This window comes from Lemur catta, chromosome 1 (assembly GCF_020740605.2).
Source record: "Lemur catta isolate mLemCat1 chromosome 1, mLemCat1.pri, whole genome shotgun sequence".
NCBI classification, from domain to species: Eukaryota; Metazoa; Chordata; class Mammalia; order Primates; family Lemuridae; genus Lemur; species Lemur catta.
In genome coordinates, this window is record NC_059128.1 from 130,034,645 (window position 1) to 130,049,461 (window position 14,817).

The window sequence follows — 14,817 nt, forward strand, 5'->3', positions numbered from 1 at the left end:
AGTACTATGTGAAGTGGCGGAAGCCATCAAAAGCACCAATCAGCCTTCAGAACATACAGTCCTGATATTTGGAGGACAAGGGCCTTGTTGCCCACCCTGGCTCTAGCAAGCCACGCCAGAAATGTGGGCTGCCTCCCTTGTAGCTGCCTGACACAGGCCTGAGGGATGGAGAATGGTAACCACTGCCCTAAGTGAAAGGCTGAAATTCACTGAAATTTACAATCCTTTACATCAAGCTCTCCCCTGGATGCTCCAAGTTTTTGATGAGACTCTAGAGTTCCAATATATAGATTCTTGACTTAGGATGGTTGGGCTTACGATTTTTTGACTTTATGATGATGTGAAAGCAATACACATCCACTAGAAACTCTACTTCCAGTACCCGTACAACGATTCTGTTTTTCACTTTCAGTACAGCATTCAATAAAGTGCATGAGGTATTCAATACTTTATTATAAAATAGCCTCTGTGTTAGATGATTTTGCCCAATGTTAGGCTAATATAAGTGTTCTGAGCACATTTCAGTTAGGCTAGGCTAAGCTGTCATGTTTGGTTAGGTGTTTAAATGCATTTTTGACTTACCATATTTTCAACTTATGATGGGGTTTATCTGGACCCAACCCCATCATAAGTCGAAGATCATCTATGGTCACTTCAGACACTTCCTGCCTGTTCAATGGTTATTTAGGTGAAGGGACAGATTCCTAGAGCTTCCTACTCTCGTCTTCTGTGATGTCCCTCCCGTAAGAGTTGAATTTCTTATCTGCCCTGGTCACCTCTTCTAGCCTGATAAATCTTTGTTTCAATAAGGTCAGGATCTTGGGGTAAATTCTTTATGGGACAGTTAGCTTCACTTTTTTTCAAGGCCACAGATTTTACTACTGATCCTGATTTTGAATTGCACAAATGTGATGTGACACACTTATGTAATTAAAAAACAAATCTTGAATGTGATTGTAGAGATAATTCAATTAAATTCTAGTTGCTTCTGAAATCTGTATAAATCTAAATTAGGCAAAAAAATTTGTATCTGATTTATTTACACTTTAAAGCCACAAGTGACCCATTTAAAATATTTTTTCAATGATAAATCAGTGAAACAATGTCTTAGGAACATTTTTATCTGTTGTGTTCTGTTCTGTAACCAACTTTTTTTGTCGGTCAAGCATTAGCTTAATGAAAAAGAAACATTGGTCTTCTGTCCTACATTTTCACCACTGTTTTCCTCCTGTCAGAATCATCTTAAATTTAGAATGTTAAAGAAAAGCAGTAAGAAAACTATGAGGGATTTCTGGAAAGTATCCAGCCATATAACCATTTTTGTTATATTAACAATGACTGGATACTTTCCGGAAAGCTCACATTTTTATTAGGAAACAAAATTTATAACTTTATCACAAAGACGGTGAATGTTGGCGCTTTCCAAGTGAAGATAAACTATTCATTGAGAATTTTAAAAAAATACAGTGTTTCCAGCAGCTTCCTTTGGAATTATGAACATTTCCCACACTCCTATGACGATACGGCTATCTAATCATTAGTTTCTGCTTCAGAATGTTGTTAATTCATGTTTTACTTCTGAAAAACAATAAAATAGATGTGTGGGGGGTTGTTTTGTATGTAATGAAAGATCTATTAACAGTTTGTTATTCTAAGAAAGAATTTCCCTTGCCATGAAATGAATATATTAATAAATCTTGTGACCAAACAATCAGATTTTCTCCTTCTAGCAAGAAGACACTTACAAACCTGAAGAGGACCACCGTGGCTGAGGCCGGGCAGCAAGGCTTTATTGCAATCCTTTGGCATTGTTCTCTCCGGCTTTCTAGAGAACGTTCTAGAGAAAAGCTTCTAGAACTTTCTCCTTCCTGGCCTTGCTGAGACTTCCTCTTAGGTTTTGCTTCTTTTTTTGCTTTTCTTCTAGCTCGAGGAGCAAAGCTCCATGTGAACTATTTCTTTTGAAGTTTTAAGGAAAAAAAAACAACTAAGCACTGAGTATGGAGAATGACAGGGATCAGCTTGAACTCTTAAATGTTTGTTTCCAGCATGAAACTGTCCTTTTTAGTGCCTGCTGCTTGTGTCGCTTTAGAGTGGAGGTTGTCTGCTGAGGGACCCCTGGCTCAGCTGCGGAAGCTCAGTTTTCCGGCCCAGGTAGTGGCCTGCAGGCTGGTCCCCACCCAGCCCCACCGCCAGGGCTGGGAGGTCTGAGGCTGTTTCACTTCTCCCCTCCCCTGCGGGCTCCTCACGTCTCACCCTCGCCCTCTGTCCCCACCGCCCCGCCACGTCCCTCCTCTCCCACACGTGTCCCTCTCTTCTCTTCCTCTGTGCCTGCTCTTCTCAGAAGTTAGCTTACCAAGCAAAGTTGTAACTTTGAATTCCTGTTTTTCCAACTCCCCTCATGTGACAGGATATCTACTTATTGGAGGTTTTCCCTAAATTCAAGAGCCCTTTAAAAGGGACCGCTTCCTCTGGGCTCCTTTTCAGCAGGGCAGCTCTGGGAGCTGGGGCCAGGTGGCGGGGGCAGTCAGGCACACTAGGTGTTTTGTTTGTGTCCCACACTCCTCTCCATCCGTGGAAGAGAAGGATAAGCTGTGGGCCATGAGGCTGGCCCTGCTCCTGGTTTTTGTCTCTGTCATTCCGGGCGCTGTGCAGCTATTGGGTAAGTCTGCTCTGAGGCAGGGGCCTTCTGACTTGGGGGGACCTCTGCCACACCTTCCTCTTCTGGGTTAATGTGAATGTATTCCTTCCAGCACCTCTCTGCACCACGCACTCAGGGCAAAGTTGCTTTCATCTGGCTGCCAGGCATGGACGCTGGGAGCTGGAGGAGGGAGGAGGCTGCTTCTCTGGTCCCAGGTGTTGCTTGTCTCAGACCCCAGGGAACCTTCTGACTTCTCTCATTTCCCATTGCTCCTTCCCTCTTTCATTCGTGCAGGGATTTCCTGCTCTGTGGTTTGCTCATTCTAGTTTCCAATTCACAGTATTTCTATCTACCTCCCACTCAAAATACCTTCTGTGTGTCTTTGGCTGAAAGGAGGACAGCGTGATGTCTCCCTCATCCTACTTCCAAGGATAGGATCCCAGATCAGCCCTTCGTAAGCAATTCTGTGCAATTCTCACACTCATCTTTTTCTATGAGCCATTTTAATCATTTATGTTTTTTTATTGCTAGAAAGTTCACCCTTATCTGTATTCTAAATTGTTCAAACTGCTACATAAGCAGATTCATTCCTGGTTTTTTTTTTTCTTCTTCTTTTCCTGGAGACTGGAGATTACTCATTAGGAACAGATTCAGAGCTTTTCAGATTCTCAAAGACGTTATTGAGTCTGTGTTTTCTATTTCCCTGGATTCAACCTGCTTAAACTGCATAATGAGAGGGCCTGGTTATGTTTTGAGATGATATGAAAGGGATTTAAACTTTGATATTTTTTTGGCTTCTAATCCTCCTTCAATTCTATCAAATCAACAAACACTGAGCATGATCTGTCTGGGCACTGATTCAATGCTGGGGGCAGGAAGCTTCCTAGGGAGAGAATATTTGACTACAGCAAAGGTTAAATCATAATGAGCATTAAGTAGCAGTGATTATAAAAACACGAGGGAAGGCAGTATGGTTTGCACCCTGCCCCTCACCTACTAGCTGTGTGACCTTGGACAAGCTGATTCATTTCTTTGTGCTTTAATTCCCACATCTATAAAATGGGGAGAATTGTATTACCTGCTTATCTGTTGTTGTGATGATCCAATGAGTTATAATATGTAAAATGCTTAGAATGGAGTATGACCCTTAGTAAGTGCCTCATAAGTGTTAGCTATTAAAAGCAGTGACTTTTCCCCCCCTTCATGGTAATGAATTTTCCAATAAAAGTAGTATATTAAGCATTTAAAGGAGAGGTTTCCCATGAAACAATGCTAACAAAAGATTCCTGGAGCCTGAGGAGATATTTTAGCCTAGTCTTGGCTATAAATCACTTCCTTCAATTAATAGATAGTTGGTGCTGGGTATGAGCTTCTTGACTTGGGCTTGGAAAGACTGCAAGGTGGGGTGAGGCATTATCACCATCTTCATCTTTTTCAAGATGTTTCTCTTGTGCAAGAGGACTGAAATATTATTCATGGTCCCAAAAGTAAACACTAAGACTGGTGAAAATTTTCTAAGGGTTGTGTTGTCTCAAATAGAATTGTCTAGTTAGGAGTAGAAAGTTCCTTGCCACCAAAGATCTTCAAACAGAAGCTGGGGGAACAATTCAAGGGCTCTTTAGGAGACCTGGACCCCATAACCCAGCAGAGCCCAATAGAAACATAGGTAGCCACATTATGTAGCCACATTAAAAAAAATAAAAATCTAAAAAGAAATAGGTGAAATTGATTTTACTCATATATTTTATTTAACTCAGTATCTCTGAAACATTATCACTCAGCATTGAATCAACATAAAAATGATTGGGATATTTTCACATTTGTTTCTTAAAATTAGTTCTTTAAAATCTCATGTGTGTTATATACTTACAGCACGTCTCAAATCACATGAGTCTCATTTTAACTGCACAATAGTCACGTAAGACTACTGGCTACTGTATTGGGTAGCACAGACAAAACCCCTAAGTTTCTTTAAAGTGACTCAATAATGCTTTTGAGCAAAAAGCGCTTCTCAGTTGGCTTGGGAATGGTTCCCTCTGCCAGACAGCAGGATGCCTCACTCTGACTAATGTCTTCCTCGTCAAATGCCCAGATACTGGGGAACGGAGGGAGATGTTGAAGATCCATTTGCTTAGAGAACAAAAAACAAAACAAAACAAAAAATGGGCAAGGGAGCCCCTTCCAGGACTTTTTTTTTTTTTTTACTTGAGAGCCTATAATTCTTTTACCTTTTTTTGGCCCAAACAGCACATGAACAGAGGAGTCTGGGTGAAAAAGTATGGCAACCTGCTTAGTTAGCAGCAGATTAAAGGACAAGCAAAATGTCAGGACCCCTCCACTGGCTTCCTAACCCTTAGGAAAACTCAAGGAAAGATTCTCCCTATTTCTTATTGGTTTATTTCTTCTCAACCCGGAACTCATTTTTCTACCTCCAAGAGAGCATCTCACACCATTAGCACCATAAGCATCTGTGGGTTGAAGCCAATGGAGAGGCTGGTTCTACCTTGAGGAGTCCAGGGGCCTGAGGTTAGCAGAGAGAGACAGACGCTTGCCATTTCAACTCTTATTTTTGCCTGTATCTTCTTAACATTCAGCACCAATGTTTAGACCTCAGTGGGGTTATGATCACAGTAGACACGTATCTTTAAAGCCGGTCAGACACAGAGGTTGGACCATACCAGAGAAGTTTAACTTGGAAACAGGAAGGTTTGGCTCAAAGGCAGTGGTGTCTTGGTAAACTTAACAACTGGTTCCAAGAAGAAGGAGAAGGAAAAGGAGAAGGCAAGAACTGATTTGATTTGTGACATTTACTGATTTCTGTAGTGTGAACATTCCCACCATGGTTGACTTCCAACTATCAACATGGTGCCACTGGAGGTGGAGTTGAGTTGAGAAGAAATGCCAACAATAGGCTCTCACTAGCTGATGTCACTGTCCCCCAGAGCAACATGGAGCCTTTCTAGGCTCTCAGGATGCAGCTACAACAGCAAGCCAAGTGTCATGAAAAAGCCTGGAACATCTGCTAAGAATGAAAATGAGAGACATCTTGGTGGAGGAAAGAAGCCTTAGAATCATGGGGCATTAAAACAAGAGGGAACTTGGAAATGATACTTTTTTTTTTGAAATGATACATTTTGACATTGTTATTTTATAGATGAAGCAACAGGCTCAGGGAGATAAAATGTCCGGAAGGTCACTGTTTAGCAGGTAGAGATAGACCGGGCACTTCACTAGGCAGCTCTCACTTTTCCATCTCCCCTTAGGTTTCTTCCAGTAACGTAAAATCAAGTAAGTGCAAATCATGTTATTCTTGTTACCATGTGGGGGGCTCACAATTGTCTAGAAGCAGTGGAATTGTGGTTCTGACACTGATATGATGAGAAATCATATAATCCTGATACTCTTCCATTCCAGCTTCCTCATCTAAATGCTACGAAAGATAATTACTATCATGTAATTTTCATAGGAAAGATTCTCACGATCACTCCTAAAAACGTTGATTTCAGTATAAGCACGTGTCTTATGTTAAATATTAATTCTTCAGAGTATTAATTTTATTTTTTACATAACTGAATTAAGTGGGAGAAAAATACCAGCCCCTTTTTTCTTCTTCTCCTTCTCCTCCTTCCCTCCTTCCTTCCTTCCTTCCCTCCTTCCTTCCTTCTTTCTTCTTCTTTCCTCCTCCTCCTCCTCCTCCTCCTCCTCCCCCACCTTTTTCTCCAGTTAATAGCTTTTTCAGTGTTTCTATTTGGAAGTCTATGCTAGCATCTATGCCTTGGAACAGACAACTAGATTAGATTTTTGGTAGTTAAGTGTAATTTTTGGTTTAATCTGCAAGTATTGTGCATACATAACTAGAGCAGAAACTGAGACCTCAGGGGCCCCCAGCCTTGCATAAGGCAGATGGGTAGGTGTCACTATACCTTTTACTAGATGAGAAAACTGAGGCTCTGAAGATGAAGTGGCTTGCAGAGGTCACATGGGCAGTAAGTTCAAGAGTTAACTCTTAACTATGGTCTTGGGACTCTGAGGCTAAGAAGTAGACGTAATTTACCAGCTGGAGTGTGTTGATCAGGAAAGATGTAAATGTGGTTTGAACAACTTCTTACCTACACAGGTTTTTGTTTGTCTGTCTGAAAGTTGCGGGGGAGGCTGACCTTCTGAAGTTGAAAATACAGAAACAAGTGGAAGAAATAGTGAATGGAGAGCAAGAGAGTTTGGGGTCCAGGACACAGGTAGAGAGATGGGCAGGAGGAGCAGCCTCTTCCACTGAGATGAGAGTGAAGGAGTAGATATTCACACCTTTAGGGAGGCAGGAGGACAGTTGGAAGAGTCTTGTGGCCTTTTTTTCCTCCTTGAGATCAGACCTACATTTAGTTCATATTCGTACTTCCCCAAATGGCCAAATGCAGTGACTTAAAGTTAGTAGTTTCTCTGAGTATTTTGTGAATGAATAAAGGATTGAAGTGAAAAATAAAGTAATTCCCCATTTTTCCTTTATTCTTTTGTTCAACATTGCTAAGCCTGATATGATGGCCACTTACCTTCTTCTCCCATCACCTGGCAAAGCTTTTTGCATTTACTAGGTACAGGGTAAATATTTGTTTTTTACTTCATTTGGGTTCTTTGGAGGAAACATGTGTAGGAAACATTCACTAACTGAGGCTAGTGGACATATCGCCTAGTTTGGTTTCCCAAAGAAGCTGTCCTCTGGCAGTTGCGTTCTGATTTGAGTTCAAGTAGGTTTATTTAGGAAGTGATCCCAGGAAACACCGGCAGGGCCGTGGGGAAGTGAGATGGGAAGGGGAGGTGTATGGACGAGCCAGTGACCCCAGCGGGCAAGTGGATCTGAGTTCTGCTGGGGGACGGTGTGGAACGTGTGCCCCAGGGTCATCCCACCCAAGGTGCAAGGGGTTTGGAGCGTTCTGCAGTTCCCATCAGTCACCGATGAAGGGCTCCTACCGCGGGGTGTTAATTTCCTGACTCACCTAGTCTGTGCCGTGTTTGAGCATAAGGGACTCTGATGGCCGGGAAAAGTCCCCAGGCTGAAAGATGCGTTGCTGGCGTTTGGGAGTGGGGCTGGCACACACTGAAAATGACAAGGGCCAAGGAGAAAAAAGTAGGGTTCTGGCAGAATCTGCTACAGAATACTCGCTTATCTTCCTCTTATCCAATTTCTCTGTCTTCCAGAAGTTATGTGTGTGTGTGTGTGTGTGTGTGTGTGTGTGTGTGTGTGTGTGTGTGTGTGCGCGCGCGCGCGTGCTTGAGAAGGGTCTTGCTTTGTCACCCAGGCTAGAGTGCAATGGCATCATCATAGCTCACAGCAACCTTAAATTCCTGGGCTCAAGCAATCCTCCTGCCTCAGCCTCCCAAGTAGCTGGGACTACAGACACACACCACCATGCCCAGCTAATTTTTCTATTTTTCGTAGAGACAGGGTCTCACTCTTGCTCAGGCTGGTCTCAAACTCCTGGCCTCAAGCAATTCTCCCACCTGGGCCTCCCAGAATGCTAGGATTACAGGCATGAGCCACCATGCCCAGGCTTCTTTAGTGTTTTCATGTCAGCATTTCTATTTGTTGATAGTGGAAAAAGTCTTAAAATAGACGAGAAAATATAGAATGTCATGGTTGTATCCCTAACTAATAGTTACTTTTAATAACGATTTGCTAGTAGGCTTGGAAATTTAATTACTCGTCCAATGTTATGGAATCATTTAAAGATGTTAGGACATGCTTGAAGAAAATTCACACCTATGTTATTGGATGTTTAGTCTTCAGTTATTTTTAGCCTGAGATATTGGGTTGAAACGTATTGCTTCTTTTTAAAATGTGTTTTGACCCTTGCTATGTCTGCCCTTGAATTAACCACAGCAGAGCGTGTGCTAAGTGTGGGCAGGGAACTGGCCTCTTTCCTTCGTCTTTGTATTGTCACTAGCATAGTGCCTGGCACACAGTTGGTGTTTGTCAAATATTTGTTGAAAAATAAATGTGCGATTAGTAAGATCAAGTTAAGATGGGAGGAGAATCTCTCCAATCCTGTCAATAAATTTCTGATGTGTAAATATTAACATAAGAAAGAAAACTCACACATTAGATCCTGCAAATAAGATTGCAGGGAAATGAATATAGCAATCCAGTTGTCCTCCCTTGTTTAGTTTTTTGATATTTCTGTTACAATACCATTATTCGTACAGACAAAATATAGAATGTTTATAAATATATCATAGTGACGTAGTTGATAGTGGCAAAAATGCCGCAAACTTCCCTTTGCCTGAGGTCTTGAATATACTTTCACGGGAAGAAGTATGATATTTCATTAATAAATCAGACACATCACACAGAGACAGTGATAAAAACAAAACTACGTGCTGGGGAAAAGAATCATGCACGATGGATGTATCACCATAAATACATTTCCTTGTATTGTCTGGCAAAGGCAATATCAAACTCACCCTGCTTCCTAATGGCCAAAGATAAATAGAGGAAACAAGAATAGATAAGTGTGTATTGAAATAGAAGCTTTTCATTTCCAAGCACTCTCTTCACAAATATAAACATGTACACATTGCTCTTCAGTAAAAAATAAGCTTTCCATAAAACTAATATTAAATAGACCCATAATCATTAATCTATTAGTAAATAAATAATTTATCTGAGGTACTAGTCAAGATGCTTCAGAGTTAATATTCTTCCATTCATTCAACTATTAATAATATTTGTCAAGAGATGATTTATGCTCCCCAAAGAGAAACTATGGTATTGAACCAGAAAAATCAAGTCCCTCTTCTCGTGGAATTTATATTCCAATAGAGGGAGACAGAACACAAAATTAAAGAAAAAGCATATATGTATTTTAAGATGGTTATGGATATTTATATAGAAAATAAAAGAATAAGATGAATTAGGATGGTCAGCTCGTTGAGTTGACACTTGGCCTGGGACCTTAACAAGCATCTCAAGAAGATGGAGCTCAAAATATGAAGTCACCAAAGTGGACATGAGCTTGGAGGTTTTGAGGAGCAGAAAGGCAGCGTAGTTGGAAGGTGGTGAATGAGAGGAGGTGAGGGCAGGGGGGTGGCCGGACGGGATCACGCCCTTTCTAGTGAGCTATGATGTGGAGACTGGCTGTAGTGGTACCTTCTTGAAGTGTTTAAATTGTTGGGGAACTATAGTTAGAAACCAAATCTCCTTCCAACCCAGGAAAACCTCTCCACAAAGGTGGGAGTGAAAGAAAACAATTTTATTAGTGAGTAAGCATTCAATCAGAACATGATGCCCATCCCAGGCAATCTGCTAAAGAGATTGCAGAATCAGGAAGAAATCTCTCTCTCTTATGTAGCTCAGTGAGTGTGGCCTGTTACATTAGAAAGGTTTTGGAGTTTGGAGCCACGTGAGAAGTCGGGCCCATCTCCACCCAGGTGTTATCTTACTTGATGATTCTATTTAAAAAAGAGGGAGACCAGAGCAAGACCGGGGTGGCTTGGTCTGGGGTGTTGGCCATGGAGTTTGGAGAAAAGAGAATGATTAATGTATTAATCAGGGTGCTTCTGAGAAACAGAACCTGTGTGTGTGTGTGTGTGTGTGTGTGTGTGTGTTTAGAGGGAGAGAGTAAGAGAGTATTACTTAAGGAATTGGCTCACACAATTGTGGAGGCCGGCAAGCCCAAAATCTGCAGGGCTAGGCTGCACTCAGGAGAGTGGTGATATTACAGTTCAAGTCCAAAAGCAGTGTAGAGGCAGAATTCTGTCTTTGGAGAATTCCCTCTTCTTCCTCAGTTTGTTTTCTCCTACGGTCTTCAACTGATTGGATGAGGCCCACCCACACTACAGAGGCCGATCTGTTTATTCAAATCAACTGATTTACATAATAGTGTCATTCTTAAAAAAAAACACCTTCGTGGCAACATTCAGACTTCTGTTTGATCAAATATCTGGGTACCATGACCCAGCCAAGTTGACACATGAAATTAATATACTGACTGCCACACTAGGAAAAAAATTTTTTTTCATGGGGCCATGATGTTTTATTGTGAAAATAGAATAAGAACTTTGAAAATAAAACGATCCTTTCTAATTTAATGAAAAATTTGTTATTTTTTATTGTTTTCTGTGTGTGAGTTATATACAACTGGAAAAATAGTTTATGCCACTCCCAAGGTGAACAGACGTGAGTTACATATGCTTCACCAAGCCCCGGGCTTAAAACTAGCATGAGTTAAATACAACTCACATGGCAGTTAAAATGTGTTAACCATCTCAGTATCATTTTGGGTAAAACCAATAGGTTCCACCATTGTCCTGGAATGTAAGAGAAAGCTTGGGAATGCAGAATGACTCCTAGGTTTTTAGCATATGAGGCTGGTGGATGCCATGAATGAGAAAGAGAAGTTTGGAAATTTGCTCATGAAATCCCATCTTATTTGGAGTAAAATTAAGAGGGAACTACAGATAAAAATTAGGCACATAAAAGTCAAATAAGTATAAAAACTTCTGAAAGAGAAACACAATTCACGCATAAAGACTTTTGAGCACCTTTCCTTAAAGGACTAGCTACCAACTGGTTAGTTGACTGAATTTGATCACATATTAAGTGCTTGCTGTCTGACAATGCAATGAAAATTGCTGAAGTGTGAGGTGAAAGATATATTTATTATTAATGATTAATTAATTATTACTGAGCAAAGCTATCTGAAAAGTGGAAGACAGTAGGTTGAATAACAAAAGCAAATTTCTTTAAATATAAAGGCTAGTAAAGTTTACAGATATATATTTATATGACAAAATTTTCAGAGTTCATGACCTTTTTAGATTAGAGGAGCCTAAATTTATTTGTGTATAGTAATGATCATAACTGTTTTTTAAAAAAATGGTTCTTATTTTCCTATTTCCTGTGTTTTAGTGTAAGCAAAGCCATTTTATGAAAATTTTAATTTTATCGCCAAGGCGGAAAGTTACTCATTTTGTCCTACTAGGACACGAGCAGCAAGGACAAGAGATCAAAAGTGGAAAGAAGTTCAGTTAGATGGGATGAGGGTTTGGGCAGGTATCGCACGTTCCGTTGACAGATGCCAATGCAGAGAAGCCAACAGATGCAGGTGTTTTGGATCTGGGCTTTATTGAGCCCTGATTCCAAAAAATCAAAGCAGCACAACTGAGTAATCAGGCTGTGGAAGCCAAGCAGGGGTTTGAGGTTGCAAGTGAGATTGGCACCACTTACACTCTGAGACCAGTTCTAGAACATTCCACTTGAAGCTTATGAGGAATTTCTTTTAATGCAAAAATTCCTCATAAGCTTTAGGTGGAATGTTCTAGAACTGATCTCAGAGTGTAAGTGGTGCGAACCTCCCTTGGGCATTGTATGTGGAATATGACATGTGAAAAATGTTTTGTAAACACTGAAGGACTCTTCTAGTGGGACTGTTCTGACTTCGTTCTATTTCACGGAAATAATTTGATTCAAAATAATGAGCTCATTTATTCAGACCCTCAAACCTCTATAATACTCCTAGCTCATTTTGAAAGAATCACATAAGTAAAAGGGATTTAGGAAAACTTTACAAGAAGTGTTTATATTTATGTCACAACATTAAAAGAAATCAGTCAGTTCCTTATATTTGGATATTCTTTAAAAATAAACAAAAAAAGAGAAAAATCTTTATGTGAATTCAATTTTGATTTAAGGGAAAAAAATATGCTTACAGATCTGTTTCCCCACTCTTTTGCAAGAGGAAGTCCGTTTTGCTAGCTAGCAGCTATGTGCTGTAAGTATAAGCCATCCTTACACATTTCCTTAAATCACCAGTTCCAAATTATACATATCAAAAACATTATTTTTAAAGTTATTCTCATAAAATATCTCCAATGGTATAAAACTTATATTTACTTTTCCTTTGTTGCAAACTTCACAAATTATTAAAATTTAAAATATATTCTTGTGTATTTTTGTTATACAAAGTTTAGATTGAGTATGCCAACAAAATGAAAATTAACATAATATAATAGACATCAATTTATCTCTAGAAGCTAAGTTTGTATGATACCTATTGTTGGAAAGGAAAACAAAACAAAACCTTGTTGAGTTCGCCTGACCTGGGTGACCCAGAAAGCACCTAATTCAAAAATTTGCAAGACATGAAATGAAGATAGATTTACCTAAAGTAAAAATATTCTTAAAATTAAAAAGAATCCAAATCCCTAGTGCTATCATTAGAATAACTACAAATAGGTTTCACCTCTCTATCTCCAAGAGGGTTGGATGTGTCACACTTCAAAATCCTATTCTGAAAAAAATATCTTACTCTGGGACATACACGTATTTAATTTTACAGCTTATTGTATTCATGTCGCCCAGATTTTCTTTTCCTAGGTTGATACCATTTCCTTCCGTAATTTGACTTTGACATTCACTCCCTATAATTTGTGAGCATGTAAGGTGACCTTTGCATGAGGTTCCTCGTAAACTAGGACATCTTGAAGGTGTCCAGCCGAGTGCCAGCACCCAGGGCAGCCCTCAATCCCATTCTCCCTCCAGCTTCAGGGACTTCTCTTCCTGTAGTCGTAAAAGTCTTTAGGGGAATGGAGAGCTTGGGAACTTTGGACCTAAAATATTGTTCATGTTATAGGAACCCACTTAACCGTGCTTTCTTTCTTCTTCTTTTTCTTCCTTTTCTTTTCTTTCTTTCTTTCTTTCTTTCTTTTTTTTTTTTTTAACAGACACAAGGCAGTTTTTAATCTATAATGAAGACCACAAGCGCTGCGTGGAAGCAGTGAGCCCCAGTGCAGTCCAAACCGCAGTTTGCAACCAGGATTCTGAATCCCAGAAATTCCGATGGGTGTCTCAGTTCCAGATTATGAGTGTTGCCTTTAAACTGTGCCTCGGAGTATCATCGAAAACCGACTGGGTTGCTGTCACTCTGTATGCCTGTGACTTGAGAAGTGAATTTCAGAAATGGGAGTGCAAAAATGACACACTTTTTGGGATCAAGGGAGAAGATTTATATTTTAACTATGGCAATAAACAAGAAAAGAATGTTATGCTCTACAAGGGATCTGGCTTATGGAGCAGGTGGAGGATCTATGGAACCACGGATGATTTATGTTCTAGAGGTTATGAAGGTAAGAAGCTTTGTGTCCAATTTTTCTCCTCTTCTTAGATGGAAACTAATTCAAGAAAATATGTTCTTGTTTGGTGTGTACTAGAAATATTAGAAGATAATTTTCACTGTAGTCTTTGACCCAATGCCTCCTTTAACATTATAAAGTTGTAGGCATAAATGAATTTAACCAAATATTTCTTTTCCTTTGGTTTAAGTTGTCCCTGGAAAGAAATGATTCATTGAACAACGTTCTTTACCAATTCATTTGCCTGATATGAAGTCTTGGCAAATTCCTTGACAATGTGGATTTCTAAATGATTCTGATTGATGTCATCACCTTGGGGGTATTTGGAGACCATAATAATCAGAAGATTAGAAAAGCTGAGGAATTAGCTTGTAAATTAATACACAGTATATTTAGTTAGCTATCTTAGAAAGTGATACCACCAACTAGGGGATGGAGATCATCTTATATATAGCTGGTTCCTTGAGCTCTTGAAGATTAAATAAAATCAGAGTATTTAGTCTCATATTGGCCACATTTCACTCTCCAGAGGGTGTACAGAAAACAAAACAAAACAAAAATACAAAAGAACTTGAAGCCTTTTACAAAGGCTGGTCTCTGAGTCAGATAATGTTATAACCACATTTCAGGTTTGGATACTTGGTTTATTATGCGGTGTTATCTAGAACAACCTCAAGGTCAGAGAAAGAGCCTGCCTTTGGGGACAAGAGATAACCTGTATCTATAACTGCTATGTTACTTGGGCTGCTAAGATTGGTTGCACCTACCTTATTGCAGCTGAGATGGAACATAGGAATTCAGTGCTTTGTAAGGAGGTAATTGTGAACGTTCCATTTTCTGCCTATCTAAGGAAGAGGGGTGAGTAGGAATTGAAGTAGGGTGAGAGAAGGGCGCAGATAGAAGTTCTTCTGAGGAATTCCTTGAACATAATGTAGGTTTAGAAATTATGGGAGGGGCAACCTAAGCTAACACAACCTTCCAGGAGAAACTCAATGGAAAATTACAGGGCCGGACAAGGCTGAATTAAACTTCACTAAGTCAAATTCCATGCATGGGAC

General features: G+C 40.0%; 1 protein-coding gene across 1 annotated transcript in view; it reads left to right on the top strand.

The window, feature by feature from the left end:
* Positions 1–2,356: 2,356 nt before the first annotated feature.
* The window catches only part of MRC1 (mannose receptor C-type 1), an 80,821-nt gene continuing 68,360 nt past the window's right edge, over positions 2,357–14,817 (top strand). The window contains exons 1-2 of the mRNA XM_045534233.1: positions 2,357–2,659; positions 13,352–13,753. Of these exons, the coding sequence (XP_045390189.1) occupies positions 2,599–2,659; positions 13,352–13,753 (463 nt within the window). The 5' untranslated portion in view covers positions 2,357–2,598. The remainder of the gene's footprint in view (positions 2,660–13,351; positions 13,754–14,817) is intronic.